This window comes from Lampetra planeri, chromosome 40 (genome assembly GCF_965212315.1).
Source record: "Lampetra planeri chromosome 40, kcLamPlan1.2.h2, whole genome shotgun sequence".
NCBI classification, from domain to species: Eukaryota; Metazoa; Chordata; class Hyperoartia; order Petromyzontiformes; family Petromyzontidae; genus Lampetra; species Lampetra planeri.
The window spans coordinates 5,578,755-5,602,615 of NC_136146.1; the positions used below are offsets into that span (position 1 = coordinate 5,578,755).

General features: G+C 56.2%; 1 protein-coding gene across 4 annotated transcripts; it reads right to left on the bottom strand.

Moving 5' to 3' along the window:
- Positions 1-769: 769 nt before the first annotated feature.
- On the bottom strand, positions 770-20,979 carry MTMR14 (myotubularin related protein 14). Of its 4 annotated transcripts, none has more exons than XM_078613023.1 (18): positions 20,560-20,977; positions 16,621-16,772; positions 14,587-14,695; positions 14,136-14,314; positions 13,891-14,016; positions 12,928-13,001; positions 12,232-12,302; positions 11,904-11,978; positions 10,481-10,547; positions 10,065-10,150; positions 9,423-9,499; positions 9,115-9,151; positions 8,793-8,863; positions 8,057-8,115; positions 4,193-4,325; positions 3,600-3,725; positions 3,207-3,320; positions 770-2,501 (listed from the first exon to the last, which is right to left on the bottom strand). In XM_078613023.1, exons 1-18 carry the CDS (start codon positions 20,656-20,658, stop codon positions 2,342-2,344), a joined length of 1,815 nt encoding a protein of 604 aa, XP_078469149.1. In that variant the 5' UTR covers positions 20,659-20,977; the 3' UTR covers positions 770-2,341. The 4 variants fall into 4 exon arrangements, with proteins under 4 accessions (XP_078469149.1, XP_078469151.1, XP_078469148.1 ...); XM_078613025.1 differs by lacking the exon at positions 20,560-20,977 and adding an exon at positions 20,172-20,404; XM_078613022.1 differs by lacking the exon at positions 3,600-3,725 and having other exon boundaries at positions 20,560-20,979.
- Between the last annotated feature and the right edge of the window lie 2,882 nt (positions 20,980-23,861).

Below are 23,861 nucleotides of genomic sequence, written 5' to 3' on the forward strand. Positions count from 1 at the left end.
TGAAAATAGGTAAATTTCAAAATATCACTGTCCTTCTCACAAAAGCAAAGCTTGTGGAAAATAATAATAAAAGCCATTCTGTATTTTTGAGGCTCAAGCAATTAGGAAATAACACTGACTACCCAGGAACAATTCGTTTTTGTGACGGTGAAATTGAGCCATGGACCGTGGTGACCGCGGGGTGGTGATGCGAGGGCGCGATTCTGTTGGTCGTGGATTGTGCGGCATTGGGTCCCAACCAGGAGCCCGTGGGGCAAGCTCGACAAGCATCATCGGGTCAAGCGAGTCAGACTCCTGCTGATGAGACGCTGAAATGTCGAAACCGGTCCGGAGTGTCGCTTGCGTTGAATCAACGCCGCTGAAACGGAGCAATCCCCACCGCCGTCTCTACGCCGGAAGACCCTCCTCGTCTGGGGCCTTTCTGTGTGAATGGTGACGACCACACCGCAGCATTAGCCAGGGTGGCCGCTGGGATTCGAAGCGTGAACCTCTGTACAAGTGGCGTCACCACCCCCCCCCTCCGCTTCTCACACCGTGCAGCCCCCACTCCCGAGTCCAACAGCAACCTCGATGACTCGCCAGGCACAGATGAACCCAGGACTCTCGGTCTCAGCTTCACCAACATCTCTCAGCTTCACCAACATCCTCTCTCAGCTTCACCAACATCCCGTCTCTCTCAGCTTCATCAACACTCCCCACTTCTTTCTCTCTCGGTCTCTTGGCCCGGGAGCAAACCGGTCACTCCTGCAGTGGCCGCGTACGCAGATACTGCGGCTTTGAGCGCACGCACCTGCGATGCATTTATTTATATATTTACAGGACGAGCACGTGTGCGTGTGCCAGCATGTAAAGGTGTGTACAGGTGTGAAGACAGTTGTGGGCACAAGTTTGTTCCTATGAATGTCCAGGTGCGTTCCTGCCATGGCCGGGGATGTGCAGGAGAGCGCTCTCAGATGTGTGTGTGAGTGATGGGGCAGTTGTGGAGAGAGTGGAGAGTTTCCCAAACCTGGGCAGTGTGTTCAAGACCGGCTCCGGTTTAACAGCAGAGGTCTCACTCCGAATTAGTCGAACGGCATTATCCTTTCATCGGTTGCGTAACGCTGCATGGAAGCTACCTGGTCTGCCGCTCCGCACGAAGCTTCAGGTCTTCTCGGCCAGTCATTCCCTCCCTTCTCTACGCTTGCGAAACGTGGACCCCCCTAATGGAGCATCTTCGCTGGTTGTAAACATTTAGGCTGGCCTGCCTACCATCCATCCTGGGTTTAACCAGGCTGGATTGTGTGAGCTCACAAATCCTTGAAAGATCTGGGCAAAGTCCAATCGATGAGCTCCGGCAGGCAAGGCTGCGTTGGCTGGGTCATGTAGCCCAGCCGCCGCATGCCTAAACAGCTTTTGTTAGGCCGGATCGAGGGGGCTAAACGGACGCGACACGGGCTAGAGAAGAGATGGAGTGATGTGGTACAGGAGGACGTGGAGCTGAGTGAACTTGCCGATGACTGGTACCAGCGGTGTCAAGATCGGCCTCTGTGGAGGAGGCTCGTGAAGGACGCTGCTGGGCAGTTGGAGGCAGTCGCTCACAGCAACGAGCGGAGTGCCAGGTGGCACTCCACTCGTTGTTGGCGCAGGAGGGGGCACAGGTGGTGCATCGGCCACTCGTTTCAGTCAGTCAACCCGTGGCACCTCGGTCTGTCCCGTGACCTGCCAATGGGCGTTCAACACTTCACGTGGCCTTAAGGTGCACGTAGCCTGGCACAAGCGCCGTGGTGACGTCACCGCCACTTAGTGGCGAATGGCGGTTGTTGTTGAGTGAGCATGTGAGCATGTGTGAGTGCGTGTGAGTGCGTGTGAGTGCGTGTATGTGTGTTAGTGTGCGAGCGTATGTGTGCGAGCGAGCAAGGGTGAGAGCGTGTGTGAGCATGTGAGTGAGTGTTTGTGTGTGTGAGCATGTGAGTGTGTGAGTGTGTGTGTGTTCCCAGATGGCGTGCGTGCCCGCCTAGGGGTGTGTATCACTGTGTGTGTTCTCAGGTGCGTGTGTGTTGTGTGACGTGTTACCGTGTACGTGTGCGTGTCCCAGAAGAGTGTGTGAGTGAGTTATCAGGCGCCTTATTCATGTGAGCCAGTCCCTGGAAAGTGTTCTTATGTTTGTTACTAAGTGGAGGTCTCCGAGTCCCTGGTGAGTCACGTGAGTGAGTCAGCAAAGTCCCTGGTGAGTCAGGTGAGTGAGTCCCTGGTGAGTCAGGTGAGTGACTCCCTGGTGAGTCAGGTGAGTGAGTCCCTGGTGAGCGAGTCCTTGGTGAGTGAGGTGAGCGAGTCCTTGGTGGGTGAGGTGAGCGAGCGAGTCTCAGGTGCGCAGGCCGCGGACGAGGTGCTCCAGGAGGCCGGTGAGGGAGGGCGTGGGGGGCCCTGGCGGTGAGCGCAGCCCCACGGTGAGGCTGTACGCCGCCAGGAACACCGAGCGCACCTCCTCCAGGCGCACCTGGCGCGGCGACGGGCCCGGTAGCCTCCGCGTCGACACGGGGGGGGGGGGGGGGAGGGGAGGGGTACTCGTGGTGAGACGCCGGGCGTCTTCGCGGTTTGACGACCGGCGGACCGCCCCGGCAGACGGCGCCGTCGTATTAGATGCCGAGCGCTATCGAGCGTCGTCCGCCTCGCTCGCTCGCGGCGGGCGGTAAAGAGCCCCGTGGCGCCGTTCGGAAGAGCAGGCCGTGGTGTGCCGGCGTCGCTGTGCAAATTTGTGCAACGGCAATCACGGGGAGACACGGCGAGTGAGCGCGAGTGTGCGAATGAGTGCGCGTCGGTGAGTAACACTTGCTCAAAGTGATCTCCTGCTCAAATGCGCATTGAGGCATTGTTACTCATCTCTTGTCTACAGCAGTCAGTGGAGGAAATTCCACATTCATATGGTGGGGGCGAGTCCGTGCGTGCGTAGGACATCCTCTGTTGATTTCCCACGCCAGGCGGTGCTTTGTCTTTATCGAGCTCGGAGGGAGGGGCTCATGGGCCAAGCTGACGCCCAACCAGGATGTGAACTCACGACCTCCCGATTGCGAGCCACCCCGCTCTACCGCTGGGCGTCCCGGCCGGTGAGCGAGTGTGAACGTGAGCGAGTGTGAACGTGAGCGAGTGTGAACGTGAGCGAGTGTGAACGTGAGCGAGTGTGAACGTGAGCGAGTGTGAACGCGAGCGGGTGATTTAGAGTTGCTCACTGGTGAGGGAAAGGCGAGTCTCTGCCCATCCCCCGCGCCGGACCCCTCAGGCTGCCAGAGTCTGACACGAGCTGCCAGCTCTCGCTCTCACACGAGGATGCCACAGAGCCCGTCCTGGAACCGCACCGCGTCACGCCAACGTCACCACCAACGCGACACGTCACACCAATACCGCACTACGTCACACCAACACCGTGCCAGGTCGCACGTCATGCCAACATCATCACCAACACGTCACACCAACACCACACCGTGTCACACCAACATCGCACCACATTACACCAACACTGCATGTCACACCACATTACAAACCAACACTGCATCACATCACACAATACCATACCATCACACACTCACTCTGCACTGCACACCTACCCCGCCACCCGCCCCCACCTCTCTCTCGTCGGCACGGCCAATGGGCTGCTTCCTCTCTGCTGCAGTAAGCCGTGCTCCGATTGGTTGGGATGAGCGGCCATCCTATCTTCTGATTGGTGGAGGAGATGGGACCGCGTCTCTGCACTGAGGAGGCAGGGGGTTAGAGGTTGTCGCTTGTAACATCACTATGACCATCACTGCTACCATCAAATGCTACCGTCACCGCTACCGTCACCGCTACCGTCACCGTCACCGCTACCGTCACCGCTACCGTCACCGTCACCGCTACCGTCACCGCTAACGTCACCGCTAACGTCACCGTCACCACCATCGCTGCTACCGCCATCACCATTACTGTTACCACCATCACCACCACAACCGTCACCACCATCACCATCGCAACCGTCACCATCATCACCACTACGCCCGTTACCGTCACCATCATTACCATTACTGTTACCACCATCACCACCACAACCGTCAACACCATCACCACCGCAACCGTCACCATTATCACCACTACCACCGTTACCATCACCGCTATCGTCACCATCATCATGAGTAGGCAAATGGGCGAGCGAGTGGGTGGGTGAATGAGCGGGCGAGTATACCAGTGGTGTGAACGGGCGAGCGGATGAGCGTGCGGGTCGCCCGATTCTGTGAGGACGGACGGAGAGTCGTCCAGCAGGGTGGACAAGCTGCCCACGCTGTTCAGGCTGCTGCTGCTCCCTGCCAGACGCCCATCTGCACCACGCGGAGGCCAAGCGACAGCAGCCGCGTCACACTTCACACACGCAGCGCGCAGCTTCACACGGCTACACACAGCAAGCCACTCACGGCAACACACACAAACGACAGCAGCCGTGTTACACGTCCCACACGCAGAGCACAGGCTCACACAGCTACAACAACCGCCATTCGCCACTAAGTGGCGGTGACGTCACCACGACGCTTGTGCCAGGCCATGTGCACCTTGAGGCCACGTGAAGTGTCGAACGCCCGCTGGCAGGAGGTCACGGGGCAGACCCAGGTGCCACGGGTCGACTGACCGAGATGACCGAGATGACTGGCTGATGCACCACCTGTGCCCCCTACTGTGCCAACTTGCTGTGCTTTAGCCACCCGGCGCTCCGCTCGTTGTTGTGAGCGTCGCTCCTCCGCCCTCCGTTGTTGTTGGAGGGCGACTGCCTCCAACTGCCCAGTAGCGTCCTTCACGAGCCTCCTCCACTGAGGCCGATCTTGACACCGCTGGTACCAGTCATCGGCAAGTCCACTCAGCTCCACGTCCTCCTGTACCACATCACTCCATCTCTTCTCTAGCCCGTGCCGCGCCCGTTTAGCCCCCTCGATCCGGCCGAACAAAAGCTGTTTAGGCATGCGGTGGCTGGGCATGCGGGCTACATGACCCAGCCAACGCAGCCTTGCCTGCCGGAGGAGCTCACTGATGGGACTTTGCCCAGATCTTTCAAGGACTTGTGAGCTCCTCACACAATCCAGCCTGGTCAAACCCAGGATGGATCGTAGGCAGGCCAGCCTAAATGTTTCCAACCGGCGAAGATGCTCCACTAGGGGGGTCCACGTTTCGCAAGCGTAGAGAAGGGAGGGAATGACCGTGGCCGAGAAGACCTGAAGCTTCGTGCGGAGCGACAGACCAGGTAGCTTCCACACAGCGTTACGCAACCGATGAAAAGATATTGCCGCTCGACTGATTCGGAGTGAGACCTCTGCTGATAAACTGGAGCTGGTCATGAGCACACTGCCCAGGTATGGGAAACTCTCTACTCTCTCCACAACTGCCCCATCACCGATTGGGAGTTGTGGGGGCGGAGTGCCCGATGGTACAAAATACCCAGGCAGGTGCTTAGTTTTGGTGGGGCTGATGGTAAGGCCCCACCTCTTAGTGGCACACTCCAGCCTCAGCAGCAGCGTCTCCAACTCCTCTTCTGAATGAGCAGCTATTACCAAATCATCGGCATACATAACGTGGTTGACCAATAGGGAGCCATCCCTTGATCGCACCCGGGCGTCGATCAGCCTCCCATTATATCTGTACCAAATGGTAATTCCCCCGGTACAGCTATTGAAGGCTTCACGAACTACGCAGTCGAAATAGATGTTAAATAATGTGGGAGCCAGAGGACATCCCTGTCGCACCCCAAGGTGTACAGGGAAAGGCTCCGACTCCCGGCCACGTAGTTTTACCCGGGCCCGCTCACCATCATGAAGGTCCTTAATGATCGTGAGCAGAGGGTCAGGGACTCCGAAAGCACGAAGAACAACCCAGAGCCCAGTCCTACTGATGGTATCATAGGCCTTGACCAGGTCAATAAAGCAGAGATGTAGGTCTTTTTGGAATTCCCTACACCTCTGCTGTAGCAGACGGACAGAAAATATGGCATCTGTGCAGGACCGCCCTTTCCTGAAACCACATTGGGGCTCCGCAAGCCTCTCCTCAGCATGCCTAGCAAGGCGATGTTGAATAATCCTTGCCAGGACCTTACCCGGCACACTGAGGAGTGAGATGCCCCTGTAGTTGTTACAGTCTGTGCGGTCCCCCTTCTTAAAGAGGGGGACCACCAGGGCATCCTTCCAGTCCTGCGGAACCCGTCCAGTGGTCCAGACTGTTGTTATGATGTCATATAGGGCAGTCTGTGCACAAACGCCACCCTCCCTCAGCATTTCGCCTGGGAGATCATCTCTGCCCGGTGCCTTCCCTGGTCTCAGACTCCGGATCGCCCTCAGTACTTCCTCAACAGCCGGTACCTCAGCCAGCCACTCACAGGGGGTGACCTCTTCCAATATTTGAGGCACCGCAGCCTCAGCAGGGTTATCCCCACTTTGTGCCATGATGTTTTCCTGGCTGAGAGATTTTCCCTCCCCCAGGACCTCACAGAAATGCTCAGCAAATCTGCAAACCTGTTCCTGGGGGTCGGAGATTGGATCACCGTTTTTTCCTCTAATGATGGTAATAGGTGTGGCGCTGCAGGTTACTTTTTTGATGGAGTTAAATAGTGATTTGTGATCGCGGGCCACTGAGGCAGACTCCATCTCCTCAGCAACCCGCGACCACCACCCATCCTTACAGCGCCTTACGGCTCTCCGAACCTCCGAGCGAAGGCTGCGGTAAACCTCCTCATTCTCACACAGCTACACACACACAGCCACACACAGCCACGTTCACGTGCAAGCACAAAAATAAAACAAAGATCCCCCGTATAGCCTTAAACGGACTGTAGGGGCAAGTGCTGTTAGTGAGCACCTAAGGCCGGAACATGAGGGGGTGGGTGGCCAGCACCACGCCCGACCGCCTTTGTCTCCCCAGTGCTGATGTTTACACACCACACCAGGTACTCATTTGAGGCTGAGTCGACCTAGGGGAGGCCCAGGACCGGTTCAGTTAATCGTCACTGGTGTTGGCCGTGAGAGGCAATCGAACCCGGGTCGCCGGGTTCATAGCGCGGCGCGCTAACCGCTACACTACCACTCCCCACACATGCAAGCACACACAGCTACACATGCAACCACACACAGCCACATTCACAAACAGCAATAAACAACAGCAGCAGCGGCCCTCACAGACGGCAAGATGCAACCCACATAAAGAACGCCGGGACTTGATAGGTGGACAAGGCACACGCAGGTGGAACAGGTGGATGGAACAGGTGGATGGAACAGGTGGATGGAACAGGTGGACACAGTGGGGACACGGTGGGGACAGTGGGGACACGGTGGGGACACGGTGGGGACACCGTGGGGACACCGTGAGGACACGGTGGGGACAGTGGGGACAGTGGAGACACGGTGGGGACAGTGGGGACGGTGGGGACAGTGGGGACATGGTGGGGACAAGGTGGGGACACGGTGAGGACAGTGGGGACACGGTGGGGACACTGGGGACACGGTGGGGACACGGTGAGGACAGTGGGGACAGTGGGGACACGGTGGGGACACGGTGGGGACACTGGGGGGACACGGTGGGGACACGGTGGGGACACTGGGGGGACACTGGGGGGACACGGTGGGGACACGGTGGGGACACGGTGAGGACAGTGGGGACACGGTGGGGACACGGTGGGGACACTGGGGACACGGTGGGGACACGGTGGGGACACACGGTGGGGACACGGTGGGGACAGTGGGGACACGGTGGGGACACGGTGGGGACACGGTGGGGACACTGGAGACACGGTGGGGACACGGTGGGGACACGGTGGGGACACGGTGGGGACACGGTGGGGACAGTGGGGACACGGTGGGGACACGGTGGGGACACGGTGGGGACACGGTGGGGACACGGTTGGGACACGGTGGGGACACGGTGGGGACACGGTGGGGACACGGTGGGGACACGGTGGGGACACGTTGGGGACAGTGGGGACACGGTGGGGACACGGTGGGGACACTGGGAACATGGTGGGGACACGGTGGGGACACGGTGGGGACACGGTGGGGACACTGGGGACACGGGCTCATACCAAGGGCTCCACCGTCGTCACTGCGTCCCTCCGTTTCCCGTGAGGACTCCCGCTTTCTCCTATGCACACACAGACAGAGCGTGTGTTTTAACAAGACAAAAATCCCCCATGTAGCCTTAACAGACTGTTGGGGCAAGTGCTGTTAGCGAGCACCTATGAAGGCCGGGATGGCACACGAGGGGGTAGGTGGCCAGCACCACGCCCAGCGGCTTTGTCCCCCCAGTGGTGATGTTTACAAACCGCATCAGGTACTCATTTGAGGCCGAGTCGACCTAGGGGAGGCCCAGGATCGGTTCAAATAATAGTCACTGATATTGGGCCGTTAGCGGGAATCGAACTCGTGTCGCTGGGTTCGTAGTGCAGCACACTAACGCTTGCGCTACCGTTCTCCACTTAATATAATTTCCCATAACAGGAATTGAACCCAGGTGCAACTGGGTGAAAACCAAGAATCCTCACGACTGGACCATACAGGGAGACGAACACACAGCAAACCTGACCCGACTTTGTAATCAGGTGTCATAACATGAACACGAACATACAATCCGATTTGAACTTAATATTAACCATTACAGATAACATTTAAATTGAATCCAAATGTATCTGGGCCAATGATGGATTGATTGAATGGTAACATTCCTGCTGCTATGGAAGGGGGTTGGGGGGGCGAAGGGAAGGAGGGGTGGGGTGTGGAGGAAGGAGGTGGGGGGGGGAAGTGGGGTTTGGGGGCACCCACCGTTTTCTCCGCAGAGCTGAGAACTCGTCGCCGGAGATGTGCTTCAAGCAGTTGAAGCAGAAGAAGAAAATCTGCGAGAGACGGAGGAGATGGTCACGGGGACAAAGGATCGAGTCGCAGACACAATGAGACACGGACACAATAAAACAAAGAGACATGGAGACACGGGTAGCATGTGGCATAGAGCCCAAAGACAATTGTGCAGGAATGGGACCGGCTCAACATTGCTGTGAGCGGGGTCACGGGGTCATGGGGTCATGGGGTCACGGGGTCACGGGACTGAGAGGTCGTGTGTCATGTTCCTCTCTGGCCTTGCCCTCACCTCCTCGCCCTTAAGGAGCCGGTCCTCGAGCATGTGCCTGTGGGAACACCAAGCGGAGGCATGAACACGCGGCCTCGCGAATCCACCATGCCACCACAGGCTCACCACAGGCTCACCATGCACTCAGTACGCACCGTGTAGTGGTGACACTGGTGCCTCGCAGCGAGAAGTGCCTGGGTTTGATTCCCGACCCGAGCCCCTGTCCAAGTGGAGTTTGTTCGTTCTCCACGTGTGTGCGGTTTAATTGTTTTCAGGGGCCAGGGGAGGGGGGTAAAAGGTCACGGGTGGGAGGTTAAAGGTCACCGCACCCGAAGAGGAACCAGTCGTAGGCGATGGTGAGGTAGAGGATTTCCTCGGGCCCCAGGGATGCGTGGACCAGTCCGTCCTGCACGTACAAAGACAAAGACATCCCTTATAGCCTTAACAGACTATATATAAAAAAAGCCTTAACAGACTGTTGCGGCAAGTGCTGTTAGCAAGCACCTATGAAGGCTGGCAAGACATATGAGGTGGGTGGCCAGCACCACGCCCAGCCACCTTTGTCTCCCTGTTGGCGATGTTTACATACCACACCAGTTACTTATTTGTGGCCGAGTAGACCTTGGGGAGGCCCAGGACCGGTTCAGATAATCGTCACTGTGTTGGTGGCCGTGAGCAGGAATGGAACTCGGGTCGCCGGGTTTGTAGCGCAGCACGCTAACCACTATCCCACTCCTCACAGACACGCACACTGTCACACGTGTGCACGCACGCACAGATGCGCACACTCGCTCACGTGTTGTGTGGTGAGACAGGAACTGGGCGAGAGCTCAGAGTGAAACCGTGGAGAAGCGAACCCGAGAACTTCCCTCCTCACACCCACGCAGGTCTCAACCACTGCATGGGGATACGCGGAGACATGCGGAGACACGGGGAGACACACGGGAACATGCGGAGATGCAGGTACTCACGGCCCACAGGGAGAGTCTCAGGAGGGAGATGAAGAGCGGCGTGCGGTCCCAGCCCGAGATGCAGTGAACCAGGAGTCCACTCTCGTCTGCACAGGGACACACGCGCACCAGTCTCCTGTCCACACGTCTCCCGGCACCTCCCCTGTGTGTCTCCCCGTGCCTTCCCGTCCCTCGATCATCTCTCCCATCTCACTCTTCTCCAACGCGTCCCTCCGAGTCTCCCGCCGCTTCAGTCTTTCCTGCTTCACCCGTAATGCACCTGAAACCCACGGGCCTGCCACTCGGTACCATCCCTGGCACGTACCGAACCACCCAACCCACACCGCCCTGCCTGGTCCTTCCAGTACATCGTACCGCCCCGCACTTCCTTGCCCAACCCCTGTCCCTGCCCTGCCCTGTGCTGGCCTGTCGCTCACCGTCCAGGTTGATGATGTGCAGCAGGAGGCGCAGGTAGTTTTGAGTCTGCTCCATCAGGTCCCATGACTGCGGGTACAACGATGAGGGCGGAACGTTACCTACAAATTACCGGGAGGTGCACGCACATGCACGTGTGTGCGTACCGGGGTCTCGGAGTGCATCTAGCTGGGTGCAAGTACGGTGGTGATCTCTCTGCCATTTGGTGGCGAGTGGCGGCTGTTGATGTGTGCTGCCGGCCTCTAGAGGTGCTCGCGAACAGCACCGGTCCCATTAGCTCGTGTCGGCTACGTGGGGGATCATTGTCTTCATCGCGGTTGTTAAACAGTAACTGTCGATGTCTGTAATCGCGTCTGGCGGAAGGCGAGTGCCGCACGCACGGACTGGCCACGCGTAAACATGAAAACCGCACGGCGGCCTCAGTCGTAGCGTAGCGCAATGCCCCCGCGTTTCTCAGTTGAGAGGTACAGGGGCAGCCCCTGCAATTGCTCGCCAATGAGATGTGAGAAACTTGCACCATGGTTTGAACTGCCGCACCAGGAGATGGAGCGGAATCGGCGACCTCTGGATGGCGAGTCCGCGGGTGGTGGCCACTACACCGCCACTGTGGTACCACCTCCCCCATCGCGTCTCAGTTAAAAATCTAAGCACGTGTTTACTGCTCTGGACAATGCCGTGCGGAAAACCGGTTACTGGTTATGAAACCCTACTCCATAGCGCGTGTGTGAGATTACACACGTGAGAGTTTGTGTGAATGTGTATACGTGTGTGCGCATGTGTGTGTGTGCGCATGCGGTAGTGTAGCGGTTAGCGCGCTGCGCTATGAACCCGGCGACCCGGGTTCAATTCCCGCTCACGGCCAACACCAGTCCTGGGCCTCCCCTAGGTCGACTCAGTCTCAAATGAGTACCTGGTGCAGTGTGTAAACATCGCCACTGGGGAGACAAAGGCAGTCGGGCATGGTGCTGGTCACCCACCCCCTTGTGTACCGTTCTGGCCTTCATAGGTGCTCGCTAACAGCACTTGCTCCTACAGTCTGTTAAGGCTATACGGGGGATCTTTGTGTGCGCGTGTGTGTGTGCGCATGTGTGTGTGTGCGCACGTGTGTGTGTGCGAGTTTGTGTGAATTTGTGTGTGTGCGTGTGTGTAAGATTGCACATGTGTGCGTGGCGACCCGAGTTCGATTTCCGCTCACGGCCAACATCAGTGACAATTATCTGAACCAGTCCTGGGTCTCCCCTCGGTTGACTCAGCCTCAAATAAGTAAACATTGCCACGAGGGAGACAAAGGCGGCCGGGCGTGCTGTTGGCCACCCACCCCCTCGTGTGCCGTTCCGGCCTTCATAGGTTATCGCTAAAAGTACTTACCCCAACAGTCTGTTAAGGATATACGGGGGATGTTTGTTTGTGTGTGTGCGTACTTGCCCTGTATCCACCCCAGTTGATGGGCAGCCCCTCCCTGAGCTCCTCGGGGACGCTGAGCGGAGCGTCCACATAGTCCTGCCTCAAGAACCACACACGCGCACACACACACAAACGGACGCACGCACACACAAAGACACAAATGCGCACATGCACGCACACACATACCCGTGCACACGCACACCCACGCGCGCAAACACGCGCACGCACAGACTAAAAGCGTTCATAAAAAATAAACACTCGACACTCGTGACCCCGTCTCGTCCCAATCACTACCCCCGCAGTTTAGGCCCAGCAAACCGTAGTGCGGGACGGCACCCGCAGTCCATACCTGACTCCAGTCGAACACGAGTCCCTCGCCCGAGTAATCCCGCTCTCGGTAGGCCTTGAAGAACTCGCAGCCTGCCAGACGCAAACACCGGGCCGGGCCACGGTCAGCCCACTGCCGTAAGGAGGCCCCCCCCCTCATCCCAACCCGCCGCCGCCTCTCACGATCGCGCGACGCGACAATCCGCACGGCTGCTGCATCGTCACGAGGAGGACACCGCCTCGTCGTTCCGTCTCCACTGCGGATGTACCATCGAGCGCGCTCTCTCCTTCGGCTGCCACTCCGTCCTTAAGTCTCGACCGCCGGCCACGGTCCCTTCTGGCTGTGACGCATCCTGCCCAAGCGAGGGCTCTGCTTCGTGTGCGTTCTCTCAGCTGCATGCTCCTCTCTCTGCCTCTTGCTGCGATTCTGAGCGTGCGTCTCTCCGTTGCTTCTTTGCGCACTTTTCAGATTTTGTTCCACACGCACGTAAATCGAAATAAATCAGCTCAAGCCTCCCATACGTCGCGTGACTTGTGCGTGGCCTTGACATGGCCCTGGTAACTCGTGACCTAACCCGGTAATCCTTGACCTGCCCATCACCTTCACCGAATACTGTGGCCCTTGACCTGGTCATGTGACCCTGGACCCGACCCTCGATTTGGCACAGTGACCCAACCCTGTGACCCTTGACCCATGACTTGACGACCGAGGCCGTACCGGGATAGGGCAGGGATAGAAGGGTGAAGTCGGCGTAACGCTGAGCCTTGTCCACCTTCTCCGACGACGTGACGCTGCGGAACGCCACACACCGTCACCATCGTCACACCTCATCGACATCACACACCGTCACCATCGTCACACCTCATCGACATCACACACCGTCATCATCGTCACACCTCATCGACATCACACACTGTAACCATCGTCACACCTCGTCACACACGTGGTTGCCGTGGGTGAGGGTACGTTGGCGAGGGTGAGTGTGCGTTGGCGAAGGTGAGTGTGAGTTGGTGAGGGTGAGTGTGCGTTGGTGAGGGTGAGTGTGCGTTGGTGAGGGTGAGTGTGCGTTGGCGAGGGTGAGTGTGCGTTGGCGAGGGTGAGTGTGCGTTGGCGAGGGTGAAGGTGCGTTGGCGAGGGTGAGTGTGCGTTGGCGTGGGTGAGGGTGCGAGGGTGAGTGTGCGTTGGCGTTGGTGAGTGTGCGTTGGTGAGGGTGAGTGTGCATGGGTGAGTGTGCGTTGGTGAGGGTGAGTGTGCGTTGGCAAGGGCGCGTTGGCGAGGGTGTGTTGGTGAGGGTGCGTTGGTGAGGGTGAGGGTGCGTTGGCGAGGGTGAGTGTGCGTGGGTGAGTGCGCGTTGATGAGGGTGAGTGTGCGCTGGCGAGGGTGAGTGTGCGTGGGTGAGGGTGCGTGGGTGAGGGTGCGAGGGTGAGTGCGCGTTGGCGTTGGTGAGTGTGCGTTGGTTAGGGTGAGTGTGCATGGGTGAGTGTGCGTTTGTGAGGGTGAGTGTGCGTTGGCGAGGGCGCGTTGGCGAGGGTATGTTGGTGAGGGTGAGTTGGTGAGGGTGAGTGTGCGTTGGCGAGGGTGAGTGTGCGTGGGTGAGGGTGCGTGGGTGAGTGTGCGTGGGTGAGGGTGAGTGTGCGTTGGCGAGGGTGAGTGCGCGAGGGCGAGCGAGGGGCGACTCACTTCATGCCGAACTTCACCTTCTTGTTCTCCACCATGAGGTCGCAGATGAAGCGCACTCCCAGGTGCTTGAGCAGCTTGATGTCGTTTCCCCGGATGCGGTTAAACAGCTGGGACTCCCGGCCATTCCTACAAAGACAAAGGTCCCCCGTGAAGTCCTTGACAGACTGTCGGTTGGCGAGGGCTGCGAGCGGGCAGCACCAACGAAGGACGGCACGGCGCACGAGGGGGTGGTGGGTGGCCAGCACCTGAGCCAGGCTTCGTCGTTGCTCCCTACGCCGCCCCCTCCGTCTCCGTCCACCCCTCCCCCTCCGCCGCCGCCACCGCCACCGCCGTCGTCGACGCCCCCCGTAGAGAAGAGGTAGTTGTAGCTGCTGCGTCCGTAGATCTCGCCCCACCCGGCAAGTGTAGAGGATCGGCAAATGTGCTGTGAACACGTGGGTACACCGACACGTGGGTTCACTGACACGTGGGAACAAAGATAGAGACACACATCTTTTTTTCAACTTCATCAATCCTATCTCCCGGCATCAACCTCACTGCATTAGTCTCACAAGCCTCAGCGTGTCGATCACCGCCCTGGCCTCACTGCCGCGACATGACTGTTTCGGCTTCACCACTCCACCCTCACCATGGTGACCTCACCCTCACCACCTCACCCTCACCACCGAAGCCTCGCCTTCACCGCCCCAGCCTCACCTTGCCGCCGTAGAGGATGACAGGGCACACGAAGCGGCCGCGGCACCGCGCCATCTTGCTCTTCGTCACGAGCTCCCGCAGGCGCTGCACCTCCAGCACGCTCTCAAAGCTGCGCAACCACACAACCACAATGCAGCACCACACTACACCACAACCACAATGCAGCACCACACTACACCACAACCACAATGCAGCACCACACTACACCACAACCACAATGCAGCACCACACTACACCACAATGCAGCACCACACTACACCACAACCACACTGCAGCACCACACTACACCACAATGCAGCACCACACTACACCACAACCACAATGCAGCACCACACTACACCACAATGCAGCACCACACTACACCACAACCACACTGCAGCACCACACTACACCACAATGCAGCACCACACTACACCACAACCGCAGAACCACACTACACCACCACCACACTGCAGCACCACACTACACCACAACCACACTGCAGCACCACACTACACCACAACCACAGAACCACACTACACCACAACCACACTGCAGCACCACACTATACCACAACCGCAGCACCACACTACATCACAACCACAATGCAGCACCACACTACACCACAACCACAATGCAGCACCACACTACACCACAACCACAATGCAGCACCACACTACACCACAACCACAATGCAGCACCACACTACACCACAACCACAATGCAGCACCACACTACACCACAACCACAATGCAGCACCACACTACACCACACTGCAGCACCACACTACACCACAACCACAATGCAGCACCACACTACACCACAACCACAATGCAGCACCACACTACACCACAATGCAGCACCACACTACACCACAACCACACTGCAGCACCACACTACACCACAACCACAATGCAGCACCACACTACACCACAACCACAATGCAGCACCACACTACACCACAACCACACTGCAGCACCACACTACACCACAATGCAGCACCACACTACACCACAACCACACTGCAGCACCACACTACACCACAACCACAATGCAGGACCACACTACACCACAACCACACTGCAGCACCACAATGCAGCACCACACTACACCACAACCACACTGCAGCACCACACTACACCACAACCTCAATGCAGCACCACACTACACCACAACCACACTGCAGCCCCACACTACACCACAACCACAATGCAGCACCACACTACACCACAACCACACTGCAGCACCACACTACACCACAACCACACTGCAGCACCACACTACACCACAACCGCAGCACCACACTACATCACAACCACACTGCAGCACCACACTACACCACAACCGCAGTACCACACTACATCACAACCACACCACACTACACCACAACCACCACATTGCAGGACCACCATGCACCCCAACCACACCACACTACACCACAACAACACCACACTACACCACAACCACAATGCAGCACCACACTGCAGCACCACCACACTGCAGCACCACACTACACCACAACCACACTGCAGCACCACAACCACACAACACCGCGCTGAAGACACAGGGTTTAGGCGATGTAGGCAACAGAGACCCAGGCACAAAGGTAGTCGCAGTACATGTGGTTTACGAGCCAAGTGTTGATGAGATTTTGACTTGAAGAGACGATCGCCCCGTGTTGGGTCACGGCTCATCTCAGGCTGGGCTCTGGAAAAACCCGGCTCAAGGCCACGCGGTTACCTGAAGCCGGCTCCGAGCGTGGCGCCTAGCCGTGCACTCGGGATCTACGCGAGACGAGTTCGAGCCGAGCCACGGGCAGGCCACAGCCGAGCTGCTCGACGGCCCCCGTCGTTGGAAGCAACCGAGCGACTCGAGCCCGAGCTGGAGCCGAGCCACAGGGAGGAACGCGTCTCTCAGGAACCCAGCCGGCGGCCGGTGACGCCGAGAATAGGGTCCCAGGAATTAGGAGAAATCGGACCCCGGCAAGGGGGGTGGGGATTAACGCGACCCCGTGACCTGGCCAAGACCTCCACGCGACCTCGCCCAGGCGCTCACCGCTCGTTGTGGCGCCCGGCGTGCGTCTCGTACTCGAGCAGCACAACGTGCAGTGGGTAGTGGCCGCACAGCTCGCCGCCTGCATTCTCCAGCCAGGCGCAGACGTAGTCGCGCGAGAACAACTCCAGGCAGCGCACCTGGATCTCGTCGACCTGCACACCGCCACGGCCGCCCGTCGTGAACTCGTGCTCACTGCACCGTCTATATTCCCCCCTGACCTCCCAGTGTACATTTTCCCCGACGAAAGTCAAATTGAGTTATGGTGCTCGTCTACCGTTTACAGCTCAGAGCCGGTGATGGAAATTCCACATTTCTATGGTGGAGATGTGTATATCCAAAGGTCAACCGCTGTTGACTTCCCCACAAAGTGGTACTCGTTTTATCAAACCCAGAGGGAGGGATGATTGGATTTAAACTCGCATTATTTAAACTGAACGAGGATGTAAGAATTTGGGAAGAGAGACGATGGGAGAGAGAATTCAAAGCAGAGCGGTGCGAGTGTAATAAACAGAAAGAGACGTGCACTGACCTGCAGGGTTGCGAGCGAGTGAGCGGATGAGTGAGAGTGTTGTAGTGATCTGCAGTGTGGTAGTTGAGTGGGTGAGTGTGTGAGTGCGTAGGCGAGTTGTGCGTGACCTGCAATATGGTCATTCAACACGTGTTTGCATTGAGGAAGACCGGCAATGGTAATTGGCTGCACAATATACGTTCACCGATCAGCTCAGCTGATCATATGAAATCCACAGACCAAGACTGCACTGGACCTCCACAGCTTTCACTTGACCAGAGCGAGCCTCTGGCTAAAATAAAATACGGCGACTCGATTTGCTAGAGTGGGGGGCGGAGGGTTTGTTGTTTTTCCGGGTCTCCCCCCCACCCACCACACCCCCCTCAAACATTCCCAAACGGTGAGGTCACGTGTTAAACTCGAAGGGGGGCTCCGGTGCCCAGAGATGCTGAGCCAGAGCTGATAAGATCCAGGGTCCAAAGTTGGGGGGAGGGGTGTCACATTTCAACTGCCCAACCCTTTGATTAAAAATGGGTTCCCCAGTGAGTGGAGTTGAAAATCTCAGGCTGGTCAAGAAAGACATAAGAGCCGCCACCGTTGACTTGCGTAGTAGAGACCATGGACTCGCGTAGAAACTAAAACTCGCGTCAACAGCAACAATCACAGTTCCAACTCCTAACGGGTCACCGCAGCATTCGCTCGCTCTCCCCAACAGAGAGAACCACCAGGAGGTGCGGGGGGGACCCACAGACAAGTGCAGAGGCAGCCATGCGACGGGCCTGTGCCAAATTGCCTTGTGCTCTCCTGTGGCGAAGGGGGGGTACCGGAGTACCTGGAGAAAGCCCCACACATTCCAGGGGGGAATTGCTCCATCCTATGCAACTGGACACAGGCAGAGTCCACATTTTATGTGCTGCCTTCTCTTACAAAGCCAGGGTTGTGGTGCTTCGATGTCCACGGGAAGGGGAACTTCACGCCATTTGTGCGATCCACAGATCCTCGACTCCGTAGAGCTGGATTACAAGCATGCGCGTGCCATCACCCTTCGGTAAGAGAAGCCCAGAGACTTACACAGAGATCCAAAGACTCCCGTAGAGACCTATAGACGTACATTTATGATTATTATTCTTGCATACTCTAGGAAAGCCTCACTAAGTATGACGACTGTATTTTTTCTGAAGTGTCCGGCCAAATTTACGCAGAAAGGGGGCGATGATTGCCACATGAAATCCCAATTGAGTAATTTGCGTTGAAATCTACTCGCGTGCGGGCGCCAATTTGGATTGTTGAATTGTAGGGCCGTGAGAGATGGTGACAAATTCAGAATCATATTCATTGAAACTGGAGAAATCCAATGAGCTATTAAGCTATTTTTTCACAGATATCCAGTATGTTTTCATCCAGCAGTGGATAGTGGCCAATTACCACTACACATAGCTAGACTGAGTTGTATGTATGTGTCCTCAACTTCTATCGCACCATACGTAGCCAACCGTGCTAATCGGAGGTTTTGACAAAACCGAGCTCAAGTGCAGTGATTTTCATTGTCCCAGCCCGGTCACCAGTTGAGCTCCACAGACTCTCAGACTCGGAGAGAGACCCACAGACAAGCACAGACCAGGGCGATTCGTGGAATGCCTTGCTCGTCCAAGGAATGTATCATTTCGTGTGAATTTACTATTCTTTGAATGACACAGAGTGACAGAAAGAGGAACACAAGAATTAGAGAACATAATGCAAATCAGAGACATCACATTTTGACTATAGATAAAAGTGAAGTGGGCTTGGGCCTGACGCGTCATGGCCAGAGGGGAAGATACCTGGCGGCCAAGGCCAACGCAGGGCGAGGCAGCCAAAGGAGAAAACGCACCCGACAGGACGTCCACCGAGGAGACTCAGCGATGGGATCAGCTCGTGTGCAGGTGCCAAACTGTTGCATCGCATCGACCAGTGGATTGATCATGGCTGATGCCGATGACAGCTGGTCTCGTTATCTCTACTGCACTGTGAACTGTCGTCTTAGGAGCGGACACTGATTTGGTCATCTATGGATTAGGGCCAGCCACGGTGGTGAGATGTTAACTCCCTCGCCTGGTATACAGGAGGTCGTGGGTTAGATCCCGACCGTGACGATACCTGTTAATTTGGAATTTGCATGTCTCTCTCCCCATGGTCGGGTGGATTTTTCTCCTGGCCCTCCGGTTTTTTCCTCCACATTTAGAAACATCGCGTGCTTAGAGTCTTTGGCTGATCAGCCACTGCGTTGACCTGTCATTTGTGGTAAGGTCTCTGTTTAAAAAGAGCTTTTAGGTCAGTGGGCCCTACCTGGTAAAATAATATTTTTTATTGTTTTTTTCCCTTCTCCCAATAACCCTAACCTGTCATACTGCCCTCCTTGTTAAATGTTAAACTCCTGCATAACCGTAACCAAACAGCAGCCACGATATATCCACTGCTGGATGAAGGCCTCTCTCCAAGTTGTCACCATCTCTCACGGCCGTGTGATGCAGCAACGCAATAGCGCCGACGGAAGGGCATATTTCATCGGTCCGTGATGCACGACGAACGGTGTCCCGTTGGAAGTTCTCCCCTCCTTTGACTGCCGTCCGCCTTGAGTCTCGACCATCATCCGTCCAGCCTTGAGGAGCGCTGCCCCAAGGCCCACAACTTGCATGGTTCGTCGCGTGGCGAAGCTTCTGCAATCGGTGTTCATCTTTCTATATCTCGGGGTTCGATCCAAGCGTCCAACCTTTCCACCGTGACCTGTTTTTTGGCGCACTTCTTAGCTTCGTTTAATTTCCTTTTGCCAATAACCACGTTTACAATCCATGGGTATGTTACATTCACCACGAGAGATTTCGTAACGATTTCATCGTAATTCAACTCGCCGAAGCGTGTTAAATAACCAAAACACATGGCATAATGGACACGTGGATGATACATATTGGTTCGTGTGCGGTACAGACACCCGCGCGGTGAAGTATGGTCAAAACTTGGTAGCGGTTCCCGTGAGCTTCACTCATCGACGCCTCCCTCCTCCTACCTGTCGAAGTGAGGGGCTCCGGTTTCACGGGCAGCAAAGAAGTTCAACAAACCAGACGCCAAACCCCGTGACACGACGACAGAGTTGGGGGCCAGAGGCGTTCGCCCCAGCAGTGGAGTGAGACTGGCAGGGCGCGTGGATGGCGCCTGAACGCGGCGCAGTGTCGCGGGGCAAAGTCCACGGGGTTCAACTCCGGCCCACGGCCTCAGAGAGAACTGGGAGAGAGAGAGATTGTTGGTTGGGGGGGAGGGAGGGAGGGGAGACAAACGAGGTGCGGGCGTGCCGAGATCGATTTAACGGCGGACGGGCTCGGCTGTCGCGAGGGAGGGCGAGCGAGAGAGAGAGAAAGAGAGACAAAGGCGGCCGGGGAGCGGGTCACGCAACTCGCCTTGCCCACGCCCTCGCGCGCGCGGTACGTGTTCTTGGAGAAGTAGTCGATGAGGTCTCGCACTTCCTCGTAGCGGCCGCCTCTCGCTTGCTCGCCCATGGCTCCCCCCCCCGACCCACTCACACCACCATGGCCCCCTCGCCACCGCGCTCGGATCGCCGCCTCTGCCCGCACGCAGCTCACTTCCGGCCGGCCAAGGAGACGAGGTCGCAGCGGGGATCGTTGGGTCGGCGAAATGAATGACGGGGTGTGCGCGAGAGGGGGGCCGAGTGGAGGAGTGAAGGGGGGCCCGCGGGAGGCGATGTGACACGGGGGGTAGCGGGGGTAACGGGGTCTCGGGGGTACCACGGGGACCACAGCCGTCGCTGCAGCGTCTCGACGAGTGGGGGGCACCCCGGAAAGGAAGCGAATCGGGTGGGGGAGCGAGCCCCGCCCACAGCGTGCCGAGACCACGCCTCCTGGTGACGTCACACAGGAGCCACGCCCCCTAGCGTGGGGGACACGCTCTCTTCACGAACACCTCCCCCCCCACTCTCAACGTGCTCACGGCAATTTAACAAGTCGCAGTCGTTAGTCGTTGTTGTTGGGGTTTCGCGAGCAATATCCATAACGGAGGGTTGTTCTGGGTGAGATCGCGTAAGTATAAATGTGTTGTGAAACCCGCCACAGCCAATTAGTAAGGTTTGTAAATTGTGTGGGTTTTACTCTCCAACACACAACTTTCGGTAAAGTCACGTGGGTATAAAATAAAATAAATCACGTTTCGGGCGCAACACAAAGCGTCTGTCATCAGGTGGGAAAGCTGTAATTGTTAATTAAATTAACTTATTAACGTTTTTCTTGATCCAGCTGGACAGGTTTGGACAAAACTTAGCCAACTTTTCACTCAGGCAGGAGTGCACAGGCTAATTGTTACTAACATTTAAACGAGCAATACAATGTTTAAAAATCACAATTACTAGACAAACGACATACATACTATTTACAAATAATTATAATTTCATAACTGTAAAACTTAATTTACAATGTGCGATTGTGCAATTAACAAACAAGAAACTCGACACATTCGTCAATAAGGGTGGCCATTCGTAGCACAAGCACCGTATTGTGTGCGTCATGTGCGTTGAATAAGAGCCATTGCCCTGCGACACCCATTGCTGATTGTTCTATGAAGTCCACACTCCACACACAGCGTTATCGACGAACGTGTTGGGGTTGCCGAGATAGTGTCACGAAGACAAGATCCTCATGACAGACTTCACGGACTATGATGACTGAGACGGTACACGAGGGTGGTGGGTGGCCAGCACCACGCCCGGCCGCCTCTGTCTTCCAAGTGGCGATGTTTACACATCGTACCAGGTACGCATTTGAGGCCGAAGTGACCTAGGGGAGGCCCAGGACCGGTTCAAATATTCGCCGTTATTGGCCGTGAGCGGGAATCGAACTTGGGCGGGCCGCGGGGTTTGTAGCGGAGCGCGCTGACTGCTGCTGCGTCACCGCCCCCCACTTTCTACGATAGCGGTACAGCTGCGTGACGTCACGACACACCCACTACGAAGGGGGAAAAGCCCCCGGCGACGTCCCCAAAAAACCCTTTTCTCATTACGTCATTAAACAATTCCCCAACCCCTTCCCCCGAGAGATTCCTGGACGCTGCCACATGACGTCACGAAGATCACAGCTGAGCGAACCTGACATTGAGCGTCTTAGCAGCAGTCAGGATCGCTTGAACCACAGCTGGCGAACAGCCATATTTCTATTCGCAAGGTCTAGTTTCGACAGTCTCATCAGCACAAGCTCGCTTGAAATAATGCTTAGCTGCCAGATGTGTATAGGCAAAGACCCTCGATCTCCGAGTCAAAACCAATACAGTGTTTTGCTTGTGTTGAACCAATGGTGCTGAATGTATGCACTCCCAGAGGCCCGTGAGGGCTGATTGGATGTGGAAAAACTTTTTTTTACATGGCGTGACAAACATGGCCCGATTTCTGTCAGATCCTGCTTCCTTTCACGGGCAAGTTCACCTCAGCTGTACTTAACTCAGCTCACTTGGTTTCTCTAATCAAGGACATCTCACCGTCTCCGGATGATTTGCTTGTCAGTTTCGATGTAGTCTCTCTGTTCACCAATGTACCTGTACTTGACACCATTGCAATCATTAGAGACTTGGTCCAACAAGGACTGAATCCAGATGTACCAACTTTGGTAAGGCACGGTCTTGCCAACACATACTTCACCTGGAATGGTACATTCTAAAAACAAAATGAAGGTACCCCAATGGGTTCTCCCGTATTGCCAGTGGTAGCGAATGTTTTCATGGAGAAATTTGAGACAGATGCCATCCAGACATCCACCCTACGTCCTTCCTTGTGGAAGAGATATGTAGATGACACGTTCGTCATCTGGCCACATGACCTGCCATCACTGAACCAATTTCTCAACCACATCAATACCATACACCCGTCTATCAAATTCACCATGGATGTGGAAAAGGATGGCAAGCTACCATTCTTGGATGTGTTGATCGAGAAGAGACCTGATGGCTCGTTGGGACATTCGGTCTACAGGAAAGCCACCCACACGGATGCCTATCTAAATCCTGACTACCACCACCATCCAGCCCAGAAGAATCCCCTCATCAAAACACTACACCATAGGCCCAGTTGCATCTCCGACCAGCACCACCTAGCCAGTGAGTTGGAGCACGTACACAAAGCCCTCAGGATGAACGGATACTCGGACCGTACAATCCGCAAAGCTGTCTCCCCAGCCATGCGGAGACAACCTTCTGAGGATCCAATCAAAACCATCACTTTACCGTACATAGCAGGGGTTACCAAAAAGATTTCCAAAATCTTAAACAAACACAAGATCCAGGTTCGTTTCAACACAGTACACAAAATCCGTGATTTAATCCCATCTGTAAAGAATGTGATTTCTGACATGCAATACTCTGGTGTCTACAAACTAGTTGTGGTTGCGGCAGCAGTTACATTGGGGAAACGAAACGACATGTCTCGGACCGTGTTCGTGAACACAAGGCAGATCTGAAACACGGCAGGACCAATACCTCTGCCTTTGCCGATCATTGTTTTAACGCTGTGGGCTCACGAAATTGATTTTTCCAAGACGGAGGTACTCTGCAAACCTGCCGGCTACCTTCAGAGATTTGTTCATGAAGCCATCCAGATATATAAACAGACACTTCAACCAAGAGGATGGGTACAAACTGAACAATCATTGGAAGGACGTTATTAACCAGGTAAAGTCTTAACCGACTGTAATGTTTCCATCCAACC

Coding starts and splice junctions, on each gene's coding strand:
- MTMR14 (XM_078613023.1), bottom strand. CDS start 20,658: ATGGGCGAGCAAGCGAGAGGCGGCCGCTACGAGGAAGTGCGAGACCTC. Junction 14,696..16,620: donor GCCGGGCGCCACAACGAGCG/GTGAGCGCCTGG, acceptor GTGGTTGCGCAG/CTTTGAGAGCGTGCTGGAGG. Junction 4,326..8,056: donor TGACGACGGTGGAGCCCTTG/GTATGAGCCCGT, acceptor CGCGTGGTGCAG/ATGGGCGTCTGGCAGGGAGC.